The sequence below is a fragment of the Bombina bombina genome, chromosome 4 (genome assembly GCF_027579735.1).
Source record: "Bombina bombina isolate aBomBom1 chromosome 4, aBomBom1.pri, whole genome shotgun sequence".
NCBI lineage: Eukaryota > Metazoa > Chordata > Amphibia > Anura > Bombinatoridae > Bombina > Bombina bombina.
The window spans coordinates 1,154,199,983-1,154,222,222 of record NC_069502.1 but is presented as its reverse complement, the minus strand read 5'-3'; the positions used below and the strand labels follow the sequence as shown (position 1 = coordinate 1,154,222,222).

The 22,240-nt window shown below is 39.8% G+C and overlaps 1 protein-coding gene across 2 annotated transcripts in view; it reads left to right on the top strand.

Moving 5' to 3' along the window:
* The window catches only part of NVL (nuclear VCP like), a 340,971-nt gene that overhangs the window by 314,261 nt on the left and 4,470 nt on the right, over window positions 1-22,240 (top strand). For both annotated transcript variants that reach the window (XM_053712596.1, XM_053712597.1), the window contains one exon: window positions 21,798-21,868. In XM_053712596.1, the coding sequence (XP_053568571.1) occupies window positions 21,798-21,868 (71 nt within the window). The remainder of the gene's footprint in view (window positions 1-21,797; window positions 21,869-22,240) is intronic.

The following is a 22,240-nucleotide window of genomic DNA, read 5'->3' as shown; positions in this document are numbered from 1 at the left end:
TAACCGGCAGGCACTGTATTGGACACCTTATTCTCTAGGGGCTTTCCCTAATCATAGGCAGAGTCATATTTTCGCGCCTGTATTGCGCACTTGTTTTTGAGAAGCATGACATGCAGATGCATGTGTGAGGAGCTCTGATACATAGAAAAGACTTTCTGAAGGCGTCATTTGGTATCGTATTCCCCTTTGGGCTTGGTTGGGTCTCAGCAAAGCAGATACCAGGGACTGTAAAGGGGTTAAATATAAAAATGGCTCCGGTTCCGTTATTTTAAGGGTTAAAGCTTCCAAATTTGGTGTGCAATACTTTTAAGGCTTTAAGACACTGTGGTGAAATTTTGGTGAATTTTGAACAATTCCTTCATACTTTTTCGCAATTGCAGTAATAAAGTGTGTTCAGTTTAAAATTTAAAGTGACAGTAACGGTTTTATTTTAAAACGTTTTTTGTACTTTGTTATCAAGTTTATGCCTGTTTAACATGTCTGAACTGCCAGATAGACTGTGTTCTGAATGTGGGGAAGCCAAGGTCCCTTCTCATTTAAATAGATGTGATTTATGTGACACAAAATTTAGAGAAAATGATGCCCAAGATGATTCCTCAAGTGAGGGGAGTAAGCATGGTACTGCATCATCCCCTCCTTCGTCTACACCAGTCTTGCCCACACAAGAGGCCCCTAGTACATCTAGCGCGCCAATACTCCTTACTATGCAACAATTAACGGCTGTAATGGATAATTCTATCAAAAACATTTTAGCCAAAATGCCCACTTATCAGCGAAAGCGCGACTGCTCTGTTTTAGAAAATACTGAAGAGCATGAGGACGCTGATGATATTGTTTCTGAAGGGCCCCTACACCAGTCTGAGGGGGCCAGGGAGGTTTTGTCTGAGGGAGAAATTTCAGATTCAGGGAAAATTTCTCAACAAGCTGAACCTGATGTGATTACATTTAAATTTAAGTTGGAACATCTCCGCGCTCTGCTTAAGGAGGTGTTATCCACTCTGGATGATTGTGAGAATTTGGTCATCCCAGAGAAACTATGTAAAATGGACAAGTTCCTAGAGGTCCCGGGGCCCCCCGAAGCTTTTCCTATACCCAAGCGGGTGGCGGACATTGTAAATAAAGAATGGGAAAGGCCCGGTATACCTTTCGTCCCTCCCCCCATATTTAAAAAATTGTTTCCTATGGTCGACCCCAGAAAGGACTTATGGCAGACAGTCCCCAAGGTCGAGGGGGCGGTTTCTACTCTAAACAAACGCACCACTATACCCATAGAAGATAGTTGTGCTTTCAAAGATCCTATGGATAAAAAATTAGAAGGTTTGCTTAAAAAGATGTTTGTTCAGCAAGGTTACCTTCTACAACCAATTTCATGCATTGTCCCTGTCACTACAGCCGCGTGTTTCTGGTTCGATGAGCTAGAAAAGGCGATCACTAGTAATTCTCCTTCTTATGAGGAGATTATGGACAGAATCCGTGCTCTTAAATTGGCTAATTCTTTCACCCTAGACGCCACTTTGCAATTGGCTAGGTTAGCGGCGAAAAATTCTGGGTTTGCTATTGTGGCGCGCAGAGCGCTTTGGTTAAAATCTTGGTCAGCGGATGCGTCTTCCAAGAACAAATTGCTTAACATTCCTTTCAAGGGGAAAACGCTGTTTGGCCCTGACTTGAAAGAGATTATCTCTGATATCACTGGGGGCAAGGGCCACGCCCTTCCTCAGGATAGGTCTTTCAAGGCCAAAAATAAACCTAATTTTCGTCCCTTTCGTAGAAACGGACCAGCCCCAAGTGCTACGTCCTCTAAGCAAGAGGGTAATACTTCTCAAGCCAAGCCAGCCTGGAGACCAATGCAAGGCTGGAACAAGGGAAAGCAGGCCAAGAAACCTGCCACTGCTACCAAGACAGCATGAGATGTTGGCCCCCGATCCGGGACCGGATCTGGTGGGGGGCAGACTCTCTCTCTTCGCTCAGGCTTGGGCAAGAGATGTTCTGGATCCTTGGGCGCTAGAAATAGTCTCCCAAGGTTATCTTCTGGAATTCAAAGGGCTTCCCCCAAGGGGGAGGTTCCACAGGTCTCAATTGTCTTCAGACCACATAAAAAAACAGGCATTCTTACATTGTGTAGAAGACCTGTTAAAAATGGGAGTGATTCATCCTGTTCCATTAGGAGAACAAGGGATGGGGTTCTACTCCAATCTGTTCGTAGTTCCCAAAAAAGAGGGAACGTTCAGACCAATCTTAGATCTCAAGATCCTAAACAAGTTTCTCAAGGTTCCATCGTTCAAAATGGAAACCATTCGAACAATTCTTCCTTCCATCCAGGAAGGTCAATTCATGACCACGGTGGATTTAAAGGATGCGTATCTACATATTCCTATCCACAAGGAACATCATCGGTTCCTAAGGTTCGCATTCCTGGACAAGCATTACCAGTTCGTGGCACTTCCGTTCGGATTAGCCACTGCTCCAAGGATTTTCACAAAGGTACTAGGGTCCCTTCTAGCGGTGCTAAGACCAAGGGGCATTGCAGTAGTACCTTACTTGGACGACATTCTGATTCAAGCGTCGTCCCTTCCTCTAGCAAAGGCTCACACGGACATTGTCCTGGCCTTTCTCAGATCTCACGGATGGAAAGTGAACGTAGAAAAGAGTTCTCTATCTCCGTCAACGAGGGTTCCCTTCTTGGGAACAATAATAGACTCCTTAGAAATGAGGATTTTTCTGACAGAGGCCAGAAAAACAAAACTTCTAAACTCTTGTCAAATACTTCATTCCGTTCCTCTTCCTTCCATAGCGCAGTGCATGGAAGTAATAGGTTTGATGGTAGCGGCAATGGACATAGTTCCTTTTGCGCGCATTCATCTAAGACCATTACAACTGTGCATGCTCAGTCAGTGGAATGGGGACTATACAGACTTGTCTCCGACGATACAAGTAAATCAGAGGACCAGAGATTCACTCCGTTGGTGGCTGTCCCTGGACAACCTGTCACAGGGGATGAGCTTCCGCAGACCAGAGTGGGTCATTGTCACGACCGACGCCAGTCTGATGGGCTGGGGCGCGGTCTGGGGACCCCTGAAAGCTCAGGGTCTTTGGTCTCGGGAAGAATCTCTTCTACCGATAAATATTCTGGAACTGAGAGCGATACTCAATGCTCTCAAGGCTTGGCCTCAGCTAGCAAAGGCCAAGTTCATACGGTTTCAATCAGACAACATGACGACTGTTGCGTACATCAACCATCAGGGGGGAACAAGGAGTTCCCTGGCGATGGAAGAAGTGACCAAAATCATTCAATGGGCGGAGACTCACTCCTGCCACTTGTCTGCAATCCACATCCCAGGAGTGGAAAATTGGGAAGCGGATTTTCTGAGTCGTCAGACATTACATCCGGGGGAGTGGGAACTCCATCCGGAAATCTTTGCCCACATTACTCAACTGTGGGGCATTCCAGACATGGATCTGATGGCCTCTCGTCAGAACTTCAAGGTTCCTTGCTACGGGTCCAGATCCAGGGATCCCAAGGCGACTCTAGTAGATGCACTAGTAGCACCTTGGACCTTCAAACTAGCTTATGTATTCCCGCCGTTTCCTCTCATCCCCAGGCTGGTAGCCAGGATCAATCAGGAGAGGGCATCGGTGATCTTGATAGCTCCTGCGTGGCCACGCAGGACTTGGTATGCAGACCTGGTGAATATGTCATCGGCTCCACCATGGAAGCTACCTTTGAGACGAGACCTTCTTGTTCAAGGTCCGTTCGAACATCCGAATCTGGTCTCACTCCAACTGACTGCTTGGAGATTGAACGCTTGATCTTATCAAAGCGAGGGTTCTCAGATTCTGTTATTGATACTCTTGTTCAGGCCAGAAAGCCTGTAACTAGAAAAATTTACCACAAAATATGGAAAAAATATATCTGTTGGTGTGAATCTAAAGGATTTCCTTGGGACAAGGTAAAAATTCCTAAGATTCTATCCTTTCTTCAAGAAGGATTGGAGAAAGGATTATCTGCAAGTTCCTTGAAGGGACAGATTTCTGCCTTGTCTGTGTTACTTCACAAAAAGCTGGCAGTTGTGCCAGATGTTCAAGCCTTTGTTCAGGCTCTGGTTAGAATCAAGCCTGTTTACAAACCTTTGACTCCTCCCTGGAGTCTCAATTTAGTTCTTTCAGTTCTTCAGGGGGTTCCGTTTGAACCCTTACATTCCGTTGATATTAAGTTATTATCTTGGAAAGTTTTGTTTTTGGTTGCAATTTCTTCTGCTAGAAGAGTTTCAGAATTATCTGCTCTGCAGTGTTCTCCTCCTTATCTGGTGTTCCATGCAGATAAGGTGGTTTTACGTACTAAACCTGGTTTTCTTCCGAAAGTTGTTTCTAACAAAAACATTAACCAGGAGATAGTCGTGCCTTCTTTGTGTCCGAATCCAGTTTCAAAGAAGGAACGTTTGTTGCACAATTTGGATGTTGTTCGCGCTCTAAAATTCTATTTAGATGCTACAAAGGATTTTAGACAAACATCTTCCTTGTTTGTTGTTTATTCTGGTAAAAGGAGAGGTCAAAAAGCAACTTCTACCTCTCTCTCTTTTTGGATTAAAAGCATCATCAGATTGGTTTATGAGACTGCCGGACGGCAGCCTCCTGAAAGAATCACAGCTCATTCCACTAGGGCTGTGGCTTCCACATGGGCCTTCAAGAACGAGGCTTCTGTTGATCAGATATGTAAGGCAGCGACTTGGTCTTCACTGCACACTTTTACCAAATTTTACAAGTTTGATACTTTTGCTTCTTCTGAGGCTATTTTTGGGAGAAAGGTTTTGCAAGCCGTGGTGCCTTCCATTTAGGTGACCTGATTTGCTCCCTCCCTTCATCCGTGTCCTAAAGCTTTGGTATTGGTTCCCACAAGTAAGGATGACGCCGTGGACCGGACACACCTATGTTGGAGAAAACAGAATTTATGTTTACCTGATAAATTACTTTCTCCAACGGTGTGTCCGGTCCACGGCCCGCCCTGGTTTTTTAATCAGGTCTGATAATTTATTTTCTTTAACTACAGTCACCACGGTATCATATGATTTCTCCTATGCAAATATTCCTCCTTTACGTCGGTCGAATGACTGGGGAAGGCGGAGCCTAGGAGGGATCATGTGACCAGCTTTGCTGGGCTCTTTGCCATTTCCTGTTGGGGAAGAGAATATCCCACAAGTAAGGATGACGCCGTGGACCGGACACACCGTTGGAGAAAGTAATTTATCAGGTAAACATAAATTCTGTTTTTTACATTTTTGCGGTGTTTGTGTTTAGCTGTAATTTTCTTCTTACTCATTTACTGTACCCCCACATATTATATACTCGCCATTAAATGGACTTTCTAAAGATACCATTATTTTCATCATATCTTATAATTTACTATAAAAAAAATGATAAAATATGAGGAAAAATGGAAAAAAACACACTTTTTCTAACTTTGACCCCCAAAATCTGTTACATATCTAAAACCACCAAAAAACACCCATGCTAAATAGTTTCTAAATTTTGTCCTGAGTTTAGAAATACCCAATGTTTACATGTTCTTTGCTTTTTTTGTAAGTTATAGGGCCATAAATACAAGTAGCACTTTGCTATTTCCAAACCACTTTTTTTCAAAATTAGCGCTAGTTACATTGGGACACTGATATCTTTCAGGAATCCCTGAATATCCCTTGACATGTATATATTTTTTTTTAGTAGACATCCCAAAGTATTGATCTAGGCCAATTTTGGTATATTTCATACCACCATTTCACCGCCAAATGCGATCAAATACAAAAAATCGTTCACTTTTTCACAAATTTTTTCACAAACTTTCGATTTCTCACTGAAATTATTTACAAACAACTTGTGCAATTATGGCATAAATGGTTGTAAATTCTTCTCTGGGATCCCCTTTGTTCAGAAATAGCACACATATATGGCTTTGGCTTTGCTTTTTGGTAATTAGAAGGCCGCTAAATGCCACTGCGCACCACAAGTGTATCATGCCCAGCAGTTAAGGGGTTAATTAGGGAGCTTTTAGGGAGCTTGTAGGGTTAATTTTAGCTTTAGTGTAGTGTAGTAGACAACCCCAAGTATTGATCTAGGCACATTTTGGTATATTTCATGCCACCATTTCACCTCCAAATGCGATCAAATTAAAAAAAACGTAAAATTTTTCACAATTTTAGGTTTCTCACTGAAATCATTTACAAACAGCTTGTGCAATTATGGCACAAATGGTTGTAAATGCTTGTCTGGGATCCCCTTTGTTCAGAAATAGCAGACATATATGACTTTGGCGTTGCTTTCTGGTAATTAGAAGGCCACTAAATCCTGTTGCGCCTCACACGTGTATTATGGCTAGCAGTGAAAGGGTTAATTAGGGAGTTTGTAGTGAGCTTGCAGGGTTAATTTTAGCTTTAGTGTAGAGATCAGCCTCCCATCTGACACATCCCACCCCCTGATCCCTCCCAAACAGCTCCCTTCCCTCCCCCACCCCACAATTGTCCCCGCCATCTTAAGTACTGGCAGAAAGTCTGCCAGTACTAAAATAAAAGGGTTTTAAAAAAAAATGAAATTTTTTTTTTAGCATATTTACATATGCTACTGTGTAGGATCCCCCCCAAAACCGCTCTCTAACCCTCCCCTCTGCCTTATTGGGGGCCATCTTGGGTACTGGCAGCTGTCTGCCAGTACCCAGTTTACAATAAAAAGTGCTTTTTTTTTGTTTGTTTGTTTTTTTCTGTAGTGTAGCTTCCCCCCCCACACAGACAAACCCCCACCACCTTGCTGATCGTTTTATTTTGCCATTTTTTTATATTTTTTATTTCCACATTTTCTGTAGTGTAGCGGTTCCCACCCGCTCCCTCCCCGTGCACGCGCCCGCCCCCACCCTCCCGTGCACGCCCCCAGCCACCCCCGCCCACGATCCCGCCCCTCTTCACATCAACAGGGCCATCGATGGCCGCCACCCGCCTCCCGGTCCGGCTCCCACCCACCAACGCAGGGAGCCACCGATCTCCGGTGCAGAGAGGGCCACAGAGTGGCTCTCTCTGCACCGGATGACTTAAAAAGGTTATTGCAGGATGCCTCCATATCGAGGCATCACTGCAATAACCGGAAAGCAGCTGGAAGCGAGCAGGATCGCTTCCAGCTGCTTTCCACACTGAGGACGTGCAGGGTACGTTCTCAGGCATTAATTGCCTTTTTTCTGAGGACGTACCCTGCACGTCCTCAGTCGTTAAGGGGTTACGTTAGCAGCACACCGAGGAGATCGCTACAGTTGGTATGGAGCAGATGAGTGAGAGCCCCTCCCTCAGTAAATCATTCTGTTAGTACGGATTGCTGTTGTACAATGCTGAGGGGAAGAATAAGCATATTATAAAACAGCATTCCGTTTTAACTGAATGAACCCTGAACAATGGCATATTTAGGTTTTGTGCAGCCCTAGGCACTCACAATTTCTAATCATCATGGATTTCCTTAAAGAAAACAAAAACCATTTACCTACCGGCATGTTACCCGCGCTTCCTCTCTCTGACTTCAGACTGATGATGCAGCTCTCCTCCTTCAAGGCGGTGCTACATGTTAACCGCTTCAACACTGCTGCAAGGCTTTGATAGTGAAAGTACATTCACTCTATATTTTACTTGCAGCTGTTTAAATTCTACTCGCCAATGGCCAATTGTGGGGGGCGGGAATGAGATTTTGGTGGTGGTTATGGAATGTATCTGTGGATTTAGTAACTCATAGTTTATGTTAGCAGTGGACGGGGATGTCATCAGTCTGGGCGGCATCCGGGTGCTCCTCTCGTAACCTGGTGATAGAAAAAGACAAAAGTATGAGTTTATTGATACAAGGTGTTCAGCGGGGGCAGGGGTAAATCGGTTTCACCTTTATGTAGTGGGCTAGGATATGCTTTATGAGTTAGGTAGGGGGATATCAAAAAGGATGTGGGTGGTACAAATTTAAGCAACAGTAAGGCAATAATGGTAAGACAAGAAAACACATAATCAGTCCATAAGAGTGTCTTTAGTCCATGCAGGTTGCTGCCTGCAGGGTGGGCTGAGCAAAGTGTGAAGGAGCCTAAGTGCTTGTGTCGTTCTTGAGCTCTCTCCATTCTGGGTTTCAGAGTCTAGAAACATTTGCAGTAGCTACAAGTTAAGGAAGAACTTAGGACCCCTGGGTGTCATCAACCTCATCTTGGCAGGGTAGAGAAGTGAGGCCTGGCTTCCCATGGTGTGCAGTTTAGAACAGAGGGGTATAGCAAATTCCTTTCTTCGTCTAGCAACCTCTGCTGAAAAGTCCTGGAAAATAAGTAAATTGTTGCCTTTATAGATTAAGTCTGGTTTGGATCTGTGTGCTTTCAACACCGCCATTTTCTCCTGGTATCGAAGTAGTTTGAAGATGACTTGCCTGGTCCACTGATTAGTTCTGGCTGGGAGTGTTTTTGAGCCTATTCTGTGTGCTCTCTCCACGTTGAGTGGCAGTGTGCCTTGGTTCAGTTGTAAGAGTTTAGGTAGAATATACACTGTGAATTCAAGCAGGTCTTTGTTTTTGATCGTCTCTGCAACTCCCACTATCCTTAGGTTATTGCGGCGAGGGTGGTTTTCGAGATCGTCAAGTTTTTCCTGCAGTGCTGAGTTTTGACGTTCTAGCCTTTGCATGGTGATAGCAGACAATTGTTGTGTGTCTTCCACATCAGAAATTCTTTGCTCTGCCTGTTGTAGCCGTGTAGATTATTGTCTAATTTCAGTAGTAAGAGTGTCCATGCCTGCCTGTAGCGTTTCCATTTTGGGCACGAAAAAAGCTTTCAACTCTTGTAATAGAGCTTGTGATGATTCTTGGCCAGGATCTCTTTCAGGAGGAGCAGATGGGTCTGCATGTATTTCTGCGACAAGCTTCTGTTTCCTGTCTGATGTTTTTTTTTTTACCAGACATGATAGGTATAGCCTGTGATGTAGAGACCTTGAAGTATTTATCGACTTTCATAGGGAGTAATAGTAGCGTCTCCTAGACTCGTGGCTCAGTAGTCAAGGGTCTACTAGCAAAAGGTGTTAGGGTAACTGTGTAGAAATAGCCAGGCAGGTTTTGTTGTGGCACCAGGCAGAATCTGAGTGATAGATGGGAATGGCACTAGAACGGTTGAACAAGCAGTCCCTCTAAGGGGGGTACCCACTGGGGGGCAGCTGCAGCGGTATATTGCAGAGGTATATGCGCAAGCAAGGATTTCACGATTGCGACAGACATAGTAGCTGGTGGTCTATGCTATTTCATGGTCACTAGAAGTTGACTAGAGTGAGCTGCAAACAGCAAAATAAAAGGAGACCTTTTTTGCTTTTAAATGTGTCCACCTCATAGTAGGGAATCACTCAGGAGGCCCATTCCCACCTCTCCACTGCCCTCCAGTATATTCTGGGCACTTTTTGTCGCTGCTATTAGTTGTGTGGGGCAAGGGTCGCTGTGCTGTGGGGTATATTTGGTGTGTGTACGATTTTCTGCACCACGTGCAGTCTCACCCGTCCTCCAGAGGCTCTAAATGAGAGGCCAGAGTCTTCAGAGTCCACCTCGGCAGCATCTGCCGCTTGGAGGGAGCTGTATGTGGGCCGCAATGGGTCCCTTGCCATATAGAAAGGCTGGTACGATCTGGCGGCTGGCTGCGTAGGCCCAACAATATGGCGCCGGGTGTCTTTGCGCCTTCACTGTCCTGTGCATCTCGGGGACTAGGGTGATGCTGGTAATCCCTGCACAATGTGGGAGGCCTTTGGTGCTGTAGTGTCCATCAAGGCTCTCTCAGTGCCACCATCAAGTTGCTCCGCCCACCGGAAGTCACTTTTCTTCAGAGGCCAAACTGAAACCAGAGTCTTTCTGGGTAAGTAGCTATAGTGGGGCTCAGAAGAACACCTTTCTTTCTTTTTTTAATTAATTTGTGCAGGTTCTATCACTTCCTGTCACTATCCCACAAGAGGGTGGGGGGGGGGTCTCTACAGAAAGACAAAGAAATAGGTTTTCCTTTGAAGTGTTGCTAGGAGACGCCAATCTGCTAGCTGCAGTCAGTGTTTTTTTCCGTGTTGGGTTCTGTGGTCACATTATTTTTTGCTGCAAAAGGGCTCTAAGTTCTACAATGTCTGCTCCCTCATCTAGCTTTAGGCAATGACTACACTGAAAATTTCTAAGTGATGATTTAGCAAGAAAACAAGTAATATGTTTCCTGTTTTTTAACACAATCTTTTATGTTTAACTTTATTTAATATATTTATTTTTACTAAAGGAGCACTGTTTCATATCCCTTTAAAATATTTATCTAAATCCTGTATAAACCTTACCCAATGCAGGTTCCCCATCATTACTTCTCATAGAAAGTTACTTATGTTTTTGTAAAAACATTTATTAAAATGCTGCGTTTAAACACAGTTTAATATTACAAAGAGCTGCATGTAAAATACAGTTTTAAAATCAGTATTGTTTGCATTGCTTTGCAATCCAGTGACAAAACCATGTGAAAAGCCTTTAGAGTATATTTCTCTTATTTGCTTTACAGGGCCAAATAGGGGACTCATTTGCTTCATTCTCTTGATACCCTTTGTTTTAAAGCATCTAAATAGGCTCAGTAGCTGCCTCATGTGATTGGCTCTCCCGTGTGCATTGCTATTTCTTCAACTAAGGATACCTAAAGAATGAAGCAAATTAGATTACAATTTTTGCAATGTCTAACACACATCACATTGTACCATTATAGATAGATAGATAGATAGATAGATAGATAGATAGATAGATAGATAGATAGATAGATAGATAGATAGATAGAGAGAGAGAGAGAGAGAGAGAGAGAGAGAGAGAGAGAGAGCGCTGAAAAGATCACCTCAAAGTACACAGGTTGATATCAAAAATCCCCAGATGATATTGATAAGTGAAAGTCTATGTTAATTATCTTCCTGCGCTAAAGACCAGTATCAGTGGTTCTAAAACTGTTGAGGTGAAACGGAAATGTAAATAATCACTCTAGAAAGTAAGTTTTATATATAAACAGATATTCTTTTATTTGATATTGTAAAAAAAATTAATTATTAAAAATTGATTAAAAATACTCTTTGGCTCTTAAAATGAATTTATATTAAAAGCCGATGTTATAAAATTTTATCTTATTTTCAGCAAAAAATGACAGAGGCAAAAAGATAAACAGTAGATATAGTTAGTATACACAACAGATATAGTTAGTATACACAGCAAATATAGTTAATATAGTTAATATACACAACAGATATAGTTAGTATACACAGCAAATATAGTTAATATAGTTAATATACACAACAGATATAGTTAGTATACACAACAGATATAGTTAGTATACACAGCAAATATAGTTAATATAGTTAATATACACAACAGATATAGTTAGTATACACAACAGATATAGTTAGTTTACACAGTGGATTGGAGAAACATGAAATGTTAGTCGACGAAAATATGGGGTTAATAAATGATGGTATGGGGTTAAAATGTGTAAGCTAAATAGGGATTAAAAAGGATATGGGTAAGAAAACACCTTATTGCATAAGATAGGCAGTTTTCTGCACTTGTACAAAGAAGCAAACTGTAATAGGCTTTAGGGAATGTTAGCAAGCCTTAGTATATGAAAATAAACATATATGAAAATATGAAAATAACCATATAAAAGTCAGAACATGATTTAGATTGAACTGAAAATAGAACAAAGTTTATAAAAAGTTCTTTTCTGTGCACAGGTAAAGATTTTGGCATATGAAAATGTTTTGCAGATGAAAATTTTAGTGCCGTCTCTTTATAGTGAGGGTACCTTGTATGATCAGATTATAGTTCGTTAAGTTATCCAATCTTGGTTTAAAATTAGGAATTTTTCCGGTGTAGTGGTAAAACCAGGTTACCTTTAAAATGCTTATGCCGAAGGAAGCATCTGATGGTTTGTAGATGTAATGTCTTATCTGTTTCTTTTCCTTAATGATAAAACCAGGTTACCATTAAGTTTTTTGAACAGCATACAGGCCTGATATAACGTAGATGTGACGCTTTATCTCGCGTCTGGAGGCAGGGTAATTCTCGTCCGGTCTTTTCCTTACTAGTCGGCTGATGGTGGTAGTCTGACGTCACAGACTACGGTGGCTCAATATTGCCAAAAGAAGTAACGCGTTTCGGTCGTGGACCTTTCTCAAACTTCTGATTTGCTCATTGTCCGTGTTGCTCTTTTTATAGCAGAGCTTGTATCCTAAAACGTGTAAGCACCTCCTTACTTTGCTTATTGTTGACTTTATGCATAAGTAGGAAAGTGGCAGATTTCGTCCATAGTTGATTTCCATATATCATATATGGTATAACACACAAAAACAAACATTTGACAAGCTGAGTGTAAAAATATGTATACATTTGTTTACACAGATATGTGCGCTATATTTTACGAGTGGGGGAAAGAACATAGAAAAGAGTTTTCTTTTTGCCTTAGGGGTTGCGCTGTTTTGAGAGCGATATTGCTTGCAAGCCGAAGATCATTTTGGCTTTGCACGTAAGGCTAAAAACTTTAAAAAAAACTTTTTTTACATACTAAATAATGATGAAAGAAAAACAGAAAAAATATAGAAAAAATATATTGCAGGGTACTTGAATGAAAATATAATATGTCCATTACAGTCTGCTATGGTATTGATATATATATAGAGGATGGTTTTGCATAATAGTTTATAGAGAGGGTATTATTATATGTATATATTTATGGGTATCATTAAAAAATAGGTTTATTGAGCCTATATATATACTAAAAACGTGTAATTTAAAATTTATAGTCTTAATATACTAAAATGTATTATATATTATCTTCAATTGACAGTTAGTGTGGAACATATTAAATCCCTAGACGTCCATCAGAGGACTAAAAGTTCAACATATGTCTTATTTGCTATATATAAAGATAAATATATAAATACATTATTCCTGCATTAAACTCCCTAGATTGAACTCCAAATTCATGCTTTTGGGGGTTAGGGTGTCTAGATCAAAGATCCATTTGGCCTCTAATCTTAGGAGGGCATGAGTTGGATTCCCTCCTCTCCAATTTTTTCTGAGTTTGTCTATAATAGTGTAGCTAAAATGTTTCAGATTACCATTATTGCATTTTTAAAAATGTTTTGGTACTGGGAGTTCTCTATTTCTATCATCATTCATGTGTTCAATGGATGAGATGTGTTCCCTAATACGATCCCGAGCTACTCTATCCGACTCGCCCACATATTGGGCCCCACAGCTACATTCTAGTAGATATATAATATGTTTGTCCGTACATCTATAGGTCCCTTTTATGTGAAATTCCTTACCAGTTGTTGTGGATCTAATGGACTTTCTTTTTGTGGCATATTTACAGGCCTTGCAAGTACAGCATGGAAAAAATCCTTGCACATCCCTTCCCCATAGGTCTTTTTGGTTTTTCATATTCGATTTCTTTTTTAGGTCTGTTGGTACTAACATATTCTTTAGATTTCTAGATTTTCTATATATTATTTTCAGATATTCGGGTAGAGATGAACCCAAAACTGCATCTTTTTTCAGGATGGGCCAGTGCTTCTTCATTATTCTTTCTATGGTCCCTTTATTGCAATTGTACTGTGTTATAAAGGGGAGAAACATTTCTCCATTCTGCAGCCTATCTTGTTTATGTGTATTGAGCAGTTGTTCTCTTGGTTTATTCTTACACATTAGCATATCTGCTTCTATTTTTTCTTTTTTGTATCCCCTCTCTTCAAACCTATTTCTTAAAATGTCTGACTCTTGTAGATAATCTTCCTCGTTATTGCAGTTTTTACGAATCCTAGTAAATTGACTTTATGGAATATTATCCTTCCATCTTTCTAGATGACAACTGGTCGCATGTATATAATTATTTGTGTCAACGGGTTTAAAATAGGTCTTAGTAAAGATTTTATTTTCCACTATTCTGATATCTAAATCTAGAAATTGGATGTTTGAGTGGCTACTAGTATAAGTGAATTTTAAATTATTTATATTGTTATTCATGCGAGATATAAACCAGTCTAGATCTTCTATATTCCCTTTCCACACTATCAGAATATCATCTATATACCTTTTGTAAAGAACCAGGTTTGCTCCCAGATCTATGGAGTCTAGAAAAATATGTTCCCAGAGACCCATAAACAGATTGGCATAGCTGGGAGCAAACCTGGTTCCCATTGCTGTACCACATTGCTGGACGAAAAATTTATCCTCAAAAACAAAAAAGTTGTGGTTAAGGATAAATTTGATACTCTCTATAATGAATTCTTTTTGCTCTTTGGGTAGAGAGTGATCTTTGTTTAGATAAAATTCAACTGCTTCTAAACCTTTATGATGTTCTATACATGTGTAAAGTGCCGACACATCGCATGTGGCCAGAATATAATCGCTTTCCCATTCTAAATTTTGTAGTGTAGTCAAAACTTCTGTAGAGTCTTTTAAATATGAGGGGAGGCTTACTACATATTTTTGTAGGTATTGATCTACATATTGCGATAAGTTGGCCGTAAGTGAGCCTATCCCTGATATTATTGGGCGGCCTGGAGGAGAAATGAGACATTTGTGTATCTTGGGTAGACAATAGAAAAGTGGAATTTTTATAAACTTTATAGACAGAAAGGCATATTCCTTATCATTCAGAATGCCTGATTCATTAGCTCTTAAAAGAAGTACCTCTAGTTCTTTTTTGTAAATAGGGGTGGGATCTCTGTTTAGGGTTTTGTATGTCTTAATATCGTTCAGTAAAGTATATGCCATATCTGTGTATTTTTCTTTATCTAAAATCACTATACCCCCTCCTTTATCTGCCGGTTTGACTATAATATTTTTGTTATTTTCTAGTCTTTTTATAGCTTCATATTGTTTTTTATCAATGTTTGAGCGTGTCTTATTTAGTTTGTTTTCGTCTAAACTTTTAATATCATCTAAGACCATTTTTTCAAAAGTTTCTATTTCTCCCCCTTTGATATGTTTTGGGTAAAATGTAGATTTTTGTTTTAAATTAGTGTGTACAAAACTATCTTTTCTTTCATGTAATTAGCAAGAGTCCATGAGCTAGTGACGTATGGGATATACATTCCTACCAGGAGGGGCAAAGTTTCCCAAACCTCAAAATGCCTATAAATACACCCCTCACCACACCCACAATTCAGTTTTACAAACTTTGCCTCCGATGGAGGTGGTGAAGTAAGTTTGTGCTAGATTCTACGTTGATATGCGCTCCGCAGCAAGTTGGAGCCCGGTTTTCCTCTCAGCGTGCAGTGAATGTCAGAGGGATGTGAGGAGAGTATTGCCTATTTGAATACAGTGATCTCCTTCTACGGGGTCTATTTCATAGGTTCTCTGTTATCGGTCGTAGAGATTCATCTCTTACCTCCCTTTTCAGATCGACGATATACTCTTATATATACCATTACCTCTGCTGATTCTCGTTTCAGTACTGGTTTGGCTATCTGCTATATGTAGATGAGTGTCCTGGGGTAAGTAAGTCTTATTTTCTGTGACACTCCAAGCTATGGTTGGGCACTTTGTTTATAAAGTTCTAAATATATGTATACAAACATTTATTTGCCTTGACTCAGAATGTTCAACTTTCCTTATTTTCAGACAGTCAGTTTCATATTTGGGATAATGCATTTTGATTTATTCTTTTTTTCTTACCTTCAAAAATTTGACTCTTCCCTGTGGGCTGTTAGGCTCGCGGGGGCTGAAAATGCTTCATTTTATTGCGTCATTCTTGGCGCGGACTTTTTTGGCGCAAAAATTCTATTTCCGTTTCCGGCGTCATACGTGTCGCCGGCAGTTGCGTCATTTTTTGACGTTATTTCGCGCCAAAAATGTCGGCGTTCCTGATGTGGCGTCATTTTTGGCGCCAAAAAGCATTTAGGCGCCAAATAATGTGGGCGTCTTATTTGGCGCGAAAAAATATGGGCGTCGCTTTTGTCTCCACATTATTTAAGTCTCATTATTTATTGCTTCTGGTTGCTAGAAGCTTGTTCTTTGGCATTTTTTCCCATTCCTGAAACTGTCATTTAAGGAATTTGATCAATTTTGCTTTATATATATGTTGTTTTTTCTCTTACATATTGCAAGATGTCTCACGTTGCATCTGAGTCAGAAGATACTACAGGAAAATCGCTGTCAAGTGCTGAATCTACCAAAGCTAAGTGTATCTGCTGTAAACTTTTGGTAGCTATTTCTCCAGCTGTTGTTTGTATTGATTGTCATGACAAACTTGTTAAAGCAGATAATATTTCCTTTAGTAAAGTACCATTGCCTGTTGCAGTTCCCTCAACATCTAAGGTGCAGAATGTTCCTGATAATATAAGAGATTTTGTTTCTGAATCCATAAAGAAGGCTATGTCTGTTATTTCTCCTTCTAGTAAACGTAAAAAATCTTTTAAAACTTCTCTCCCTACAGATGAATTTTTAAATGAACATCATCATTCTGATTCTGATGACTCCTCTGGTTCAGAGGATTCTGTCTCTGAGGTTGATGCTGATAAATCTTTATATTTATTTAAAATGGAATTTATTCGTTCTTTACTTAAAGAAGTTCTAATTGCTTTAGAAATAGAGGATTCTGGTCCTCTTGATACCAATTCTAAACGTTTGGATAAGGTATTTAAAGCTCCTGTTGTTATTCCAGAAGTTTTTCCTGTTCCTAATGCTATTTCTGCAGTAATTTCCAAAGAATGGGATAAATTGGGTAATTCATTTACTCCTTCTAAACGTTTTAAGCATTTATATCCTGTGCCGTCTGACAGATTAGAATTTTGGGACAAAATCCCTAAAGTTGATGGGGCTATTTCTACCCTTGCTAAACGTACTACTATTCCTACGTCAGATGGTACTTCGTTTAAGGATCCTCTAGATAGGAAAATTGAGTCCTTTCTAAGAAAAGCTTATCTGTGTTCAGGTAATCTTCTTAGACCTGCTATATCTTTGGCTGATGTTGCTGCAGCTTCAACTTTTTGGTTGGAAACTTTAGCGCAACAAGTAACACATCGTGATTCTCATGACATTATTATTCTTCTTCAGCATGCTAATAATTTTATCTGTGATGCCATTTTTGATATTATCAGAGTTGATGTTAGGTTTATGTCTCTAGCTATTTTAGCTAGAAGAGCTTTATGGCTTAAAACTTGGAATGCTGATATGGCTTCTAAATCAACTTTACTTTCTATTTCTTTCCAGGGTAACAAATTATTTGGTTCTCAGTTGGATTCCATCATTTCAACTGTTACTGGTGGGAAAGGAACTTTTTTACCACAGGATAAAAAATCTAAAGGTAAAAGCAGGGCTAATAATCGTTTTCGTTCCTTTCGTTTCAACAAAGAACAAAAGCCTGATCCTTCATCCTCAGGAGCAGTTTCAGTTTGGAAACCATCTCCAGTCTGGAATAAATCCAAGCCAGCTAGAAAGGCAAAGCCTGCTTCTAAGTCCAAATGAAGGTGCGGCCCTCATTCCAGTTCAGCTGGTAGGGGGCAGGTTACGTTTTTTCAAGGAAATTTGGATCAATTCTGTTCACAATCTTTGGATTCAGAACATTGTTTCAGAAGGGTACAGAATTGGTTTCAAGATGAGACCTCCTGCAAAGAGATTTTTTCTTTCCCGTGTCCCAGTAAATCCAGTAAAAGCTCAAGCATTTCTGAAATGTGTTTCAGATCTAGAGTTGACTGGAGTAATTATGCCAGTTCCAGTTCAGGAACAGGGGATGGGGTTTTATTCAAATCTCTTCATTGTACCAAAGAAGGAGAATTCCTTCAGACCAGTTCTGGATCTAAAAATATTGAATCGTTATGTAAGGATACGAACGTTCAAAATGGTAACTGTAAGGACTATCTTGCCTTTTGTTCAGCAAGGGAATTATATGTCCACAATAGATTTACAGGATGCATATCTGCATATTCCGATTCATCCAGATCATTATCAGTTCCTGAGATTCTCTTTTCTGGACAAGCATTACCAGTTTGTGGCTCTACCGTTTGGCCTAGCTACAGCTCCAAGAATTTTTACAAAGGTTCTCGGTGCCCTTCTGTCTGTAATCAGAGAACAGGGTATTGTGGTATTTCCTTATTTGGACGATATCTTGGTACTTGCTCAGTCTTTACATTTAGCAGAATCTCATATGAATCGACTTGTGTTGTTTCTTCAAGATCATGGTTGGAGGATCAATTTACCAAAAAGTTCTTTGATTCCTCAGACAAGGGTAACCTTTCTGGGTTTCCAGATGGATTCAGTGTCCATGACTCTGTCTTTAACAGACAAGAGACGTCTAAAATTGATTGCAGCTTGTCGAAACCTTCAGTCACAATCATTCCCTTCGGTAGCCTTATGCATGGAAATTCTAGGTCTTATGACTGCTGCATCGGACGCGATCCCCTTTGCTCGTTTTCACATGCGACCTCTTCAGCTCTGTATGCTGAAGCAATGGTGCAAGGATTACACGAAGATATCTCAAACAATATCTTTAAAACCGATTGTTCGACACTCTCTAACATGGTGGACAGATCACCATCGTTTAATTCAGGGGGCTTCTTTTTGTGCTTCCGACCTGGACTGTAATTTCAACAGATGCAAGTCTCACGGGTTGGGGAGCTGTGTGGGGATCTCTGACGGCACAAGGAGTTTGGGAATCTCAGGAGGTGAGATTACCGATCAATATTTTGGAACTCCGTGCAATTTTCAGAGCTCTTCAGTTTTGGCCTCTTCTGAAGAGAGAATCGTTCATTTGTTTTCAGACAGACAATGTCACAACTGTGGCATACATCAATCATCAAGGAGGGACTCACAGTCCTCTGGCTATGAAAGAAGTATCTCGAATTTTGGTTTGGGCGGAATCCAGCTCCTGTCTAATCTCTGCGGTCCATATCCCAGGTATAGACAATTGGGAAGCGGATTATCTCAGTCGCCAAACGTTGCATCCGGGCGAATGGTCTCTTCACCCAGAGGTATTTCTTCAGATTGTTCAAATGTGGGAACTTCCAGAAATAGATCTGATGGCGTCCCATCTAAACAAGAAACTTCCCAGGTATCTGTCCAGATCCCGGGATCCTCAGGCGGAGGCAGTGGATGCATTATCACTTCCTTGGAAGTATCATCCTGCCTATATCTTTCCGCCTCTAGTTCTTCTTCCAAGAGTAATCTCCAAGATTCTGAAGGAATGCTCGTTTGTTCTGCTGGTAGCTCCGGCATGGCCTCACAGGTTTTGGTATGCGGATCTTGTCCGGATGGCCTCTTGCCAACCGTGGACTCTTCCGTTAAGACCAGACCTTCTGTCACAAGGTCCTTTTTTCCATCAGGATCTGAAATCCTTAAATTTAAAGGTATGGAGATTGAACGCTTGATTCTTGGTCAAAGAGGTTTCTCTGACTCTGTGATTAATACTATGTTACAGGCTCGTAAATCTGTATCTCGAGAGATATATTATAGAGTCTGGAAGACTTATATTTCTTGGTGTCTTTCTCATCATTTTTCTTGGCATTCTTTTAGAATACCGAGAATTTTACAGTTTCTTCAGGATGGTTTAGATAAGGGTTTGTCCGCAAGTTCTTTGAAAGGACAAATCTCTGCTCTTTCTGTTCTTTTTCACAGAAAGATTGCTATTCTTCCTGATATTCATTGTTTTGTACAAGCTTTGGTTCGTATAAAACCTGTCATTAAGTCAATTTCTCCTCCTTGGAGTTTGAATTTGGTTCTGGGAGCTCTTCAAGCTCCTCCGTTTGAACCTATGCATTCATTGGACATTAAATTACTTTCTTGGAAAGTTTTGTTCCTTTTGGCCATCTCTTCTGCCAGAAGAGTTTCTGAATTATCTGCTCTTTCTTGTGAGTCTCCTTTTCTGATTTTTCATCAGGATAAGGCGGTGTTGCGAACCTCTTTTGAATTTTTACCTAAAGTTGTGAATTCCAACAACATTAGTAGGGAAATTGTGGTTCCTTCATTATGTCTTAATCCTAAGAATTCTAAGGAGAAATCGTTGCATTCTTTGGATGTTGTTAGAGCTTTGAAATATTATGTTGAAGCTACGAAATCTTTCCGTAAGACTTCTAGTCTATTTGTTATCTTTTCCGGTTCTAGAAAAGGCCAGAAAGCTTCTGCCATTTCTTTGGCATCTTGGTTGAAATCTTTAATTCATCTTGCCTATGTTGAGTCGGGTAAAACTCCGCCTCAGAGAATTACAGCTCATTCTACTAGGTCAGTTTCTACTTCCTGGGCGTTTAGGAATGAAGCTTTGGTTGACCAGATCTGCAAAGCAGCAACTTGGTCCTCTTTGCATACTTTTACTAAATTCTACCATTTTGATGTATTTTCTTCTTCTGAAGCAGTTTTTGGTAGAAAAGTACTTCAGGCAGTGGTTTCAGTTTAAATCTTCTGCTTATGTTTTTCGTTAAACTTTATTTTGGGTGTGGATTATTTTCAGCAGGAATTGGCTGTCTTTATTTTATCCCTCCCTCTCTAGTGACTCTTGTGTGGAAAGATCCACATCTTGGGTAGTCATTATCCCATACGTCACTAGCTCATGGACTCTTGCTAATTACATGAAAGAAAACATAATTTATGTAAGAACTTACCTGATAAATTCATTTCTTTCATATTAGCAAGAGTCCATGAGGCCCGCCCTTTTTTTGTGGTGGTTATGATTTTGTATAAAGCACTATTATTCCAATTCCTTATTTTATATGCTTTCGCACTTTTTTATCACCCCACTTCTTGGCTATTCGTTAAACTGAATTGTGGGTGTGGTGAGGGGTGTATTTATAGGCATTTTGAGGTTTGGGAAACTTTGCCCCTCCTGGTAGGAATGTATATCCCATACGTCACTAGCTCATGGACTCTTGCTAATATGAAAGAAATGAATTTATCAGGTAAGTTCTTACATAAATTATGTTTTTCCGCATCCTGATTCGAAGTGATTTCTCTCTCCAAGGAGGTTTTTAGAAACCATTTTTTTACTGTTATGTTTCTTATGTATTTATGTACATCGATATATGTATTAAATTTATTTAGCCTTTGTGTGGGGGCGAAGGATAATCCTTTATTCAAAATTTTGATCTCATTTTCATCAAGTGGGTTTTTGCTAAGGTTATATATTCCTTTATAAAATTTTATAACATCGGCTTTTAATATAAATTCATTTTAAGAGCCAAAGAGTATTTTTAATCAATTTTTAATAATTAATTTTTTTTACAATATCAAATAAAAGAATATCTGTTTATATATAAAACTTACTTTCTAGAGTGATTATTTACATTTCCGTTTCACCTCAACAGTTTTAGCTTTAGAACCACTGATACTGGTCTTTAGCGCAGGAAGATAATTAACATAGACCATTATAGATAGAGCCAGAGACTGTTTGTACATTACAAATTTAATTCTGGACATGTATAGTCTTTGTTTTAATATATACTGCATGGGAGAGAGTATGGATGGAGGAAAGAACTAGTATACTGACTGTATTTGTGTTTTATTTTTCTTATAAAACAAAAAACACACACATAAATATATATACATGCATACATACACACACATAAATATATATACATGCATACATACACACACATAAATATATATACATGCATACATAGACACGCACTACCTTATAAAGGCTGTATACAAATATATGGGATTCATTTTGTTGAAGTATATTTTATTTTGTGTATTTAACTTCTGTATTGTTCAAGAGGCTGAGAAGGAACTGCACAGCTAAGTTAATACACAATCCAATATTAAGATTGGTTTCTTTTCTGCTGTTTTAGGAGAAATGAAGGTCTGCCAAAAACATTTTGAAGCGGCTTTTAAGAAAGTGAAACCATCTGTTTCTAAGAAGGTGAGAATGACCGGTTTACAATTAGTACTTTAGTTTACAACAAGGGTAACTTTGTGCAAGAGAAAGTATATATTTTGGTTTTCCTATTAGATATTAAAGTGATTGTAAAGTTTAACCACTTAAAGCCCAGCATCTAAAAAAAAACAGGGGCACTGTAATTCATTAAACTTTACAAACATGCTTTTTTTTAAAAAATACTTTCCATTTCGTTACTGTAAACAGACGACCAATCCTCCGCCTACATCTCCTTCTGTATTTTGCAGATCAATGACAAATCTGGCTTCCTCCAATTATTGCATGCCCCATTGGTGTCCAGCTTGTGGGGCACGCAATGATTGGAGGAAGCCGGATTCATCATCGAATTGCAGAATA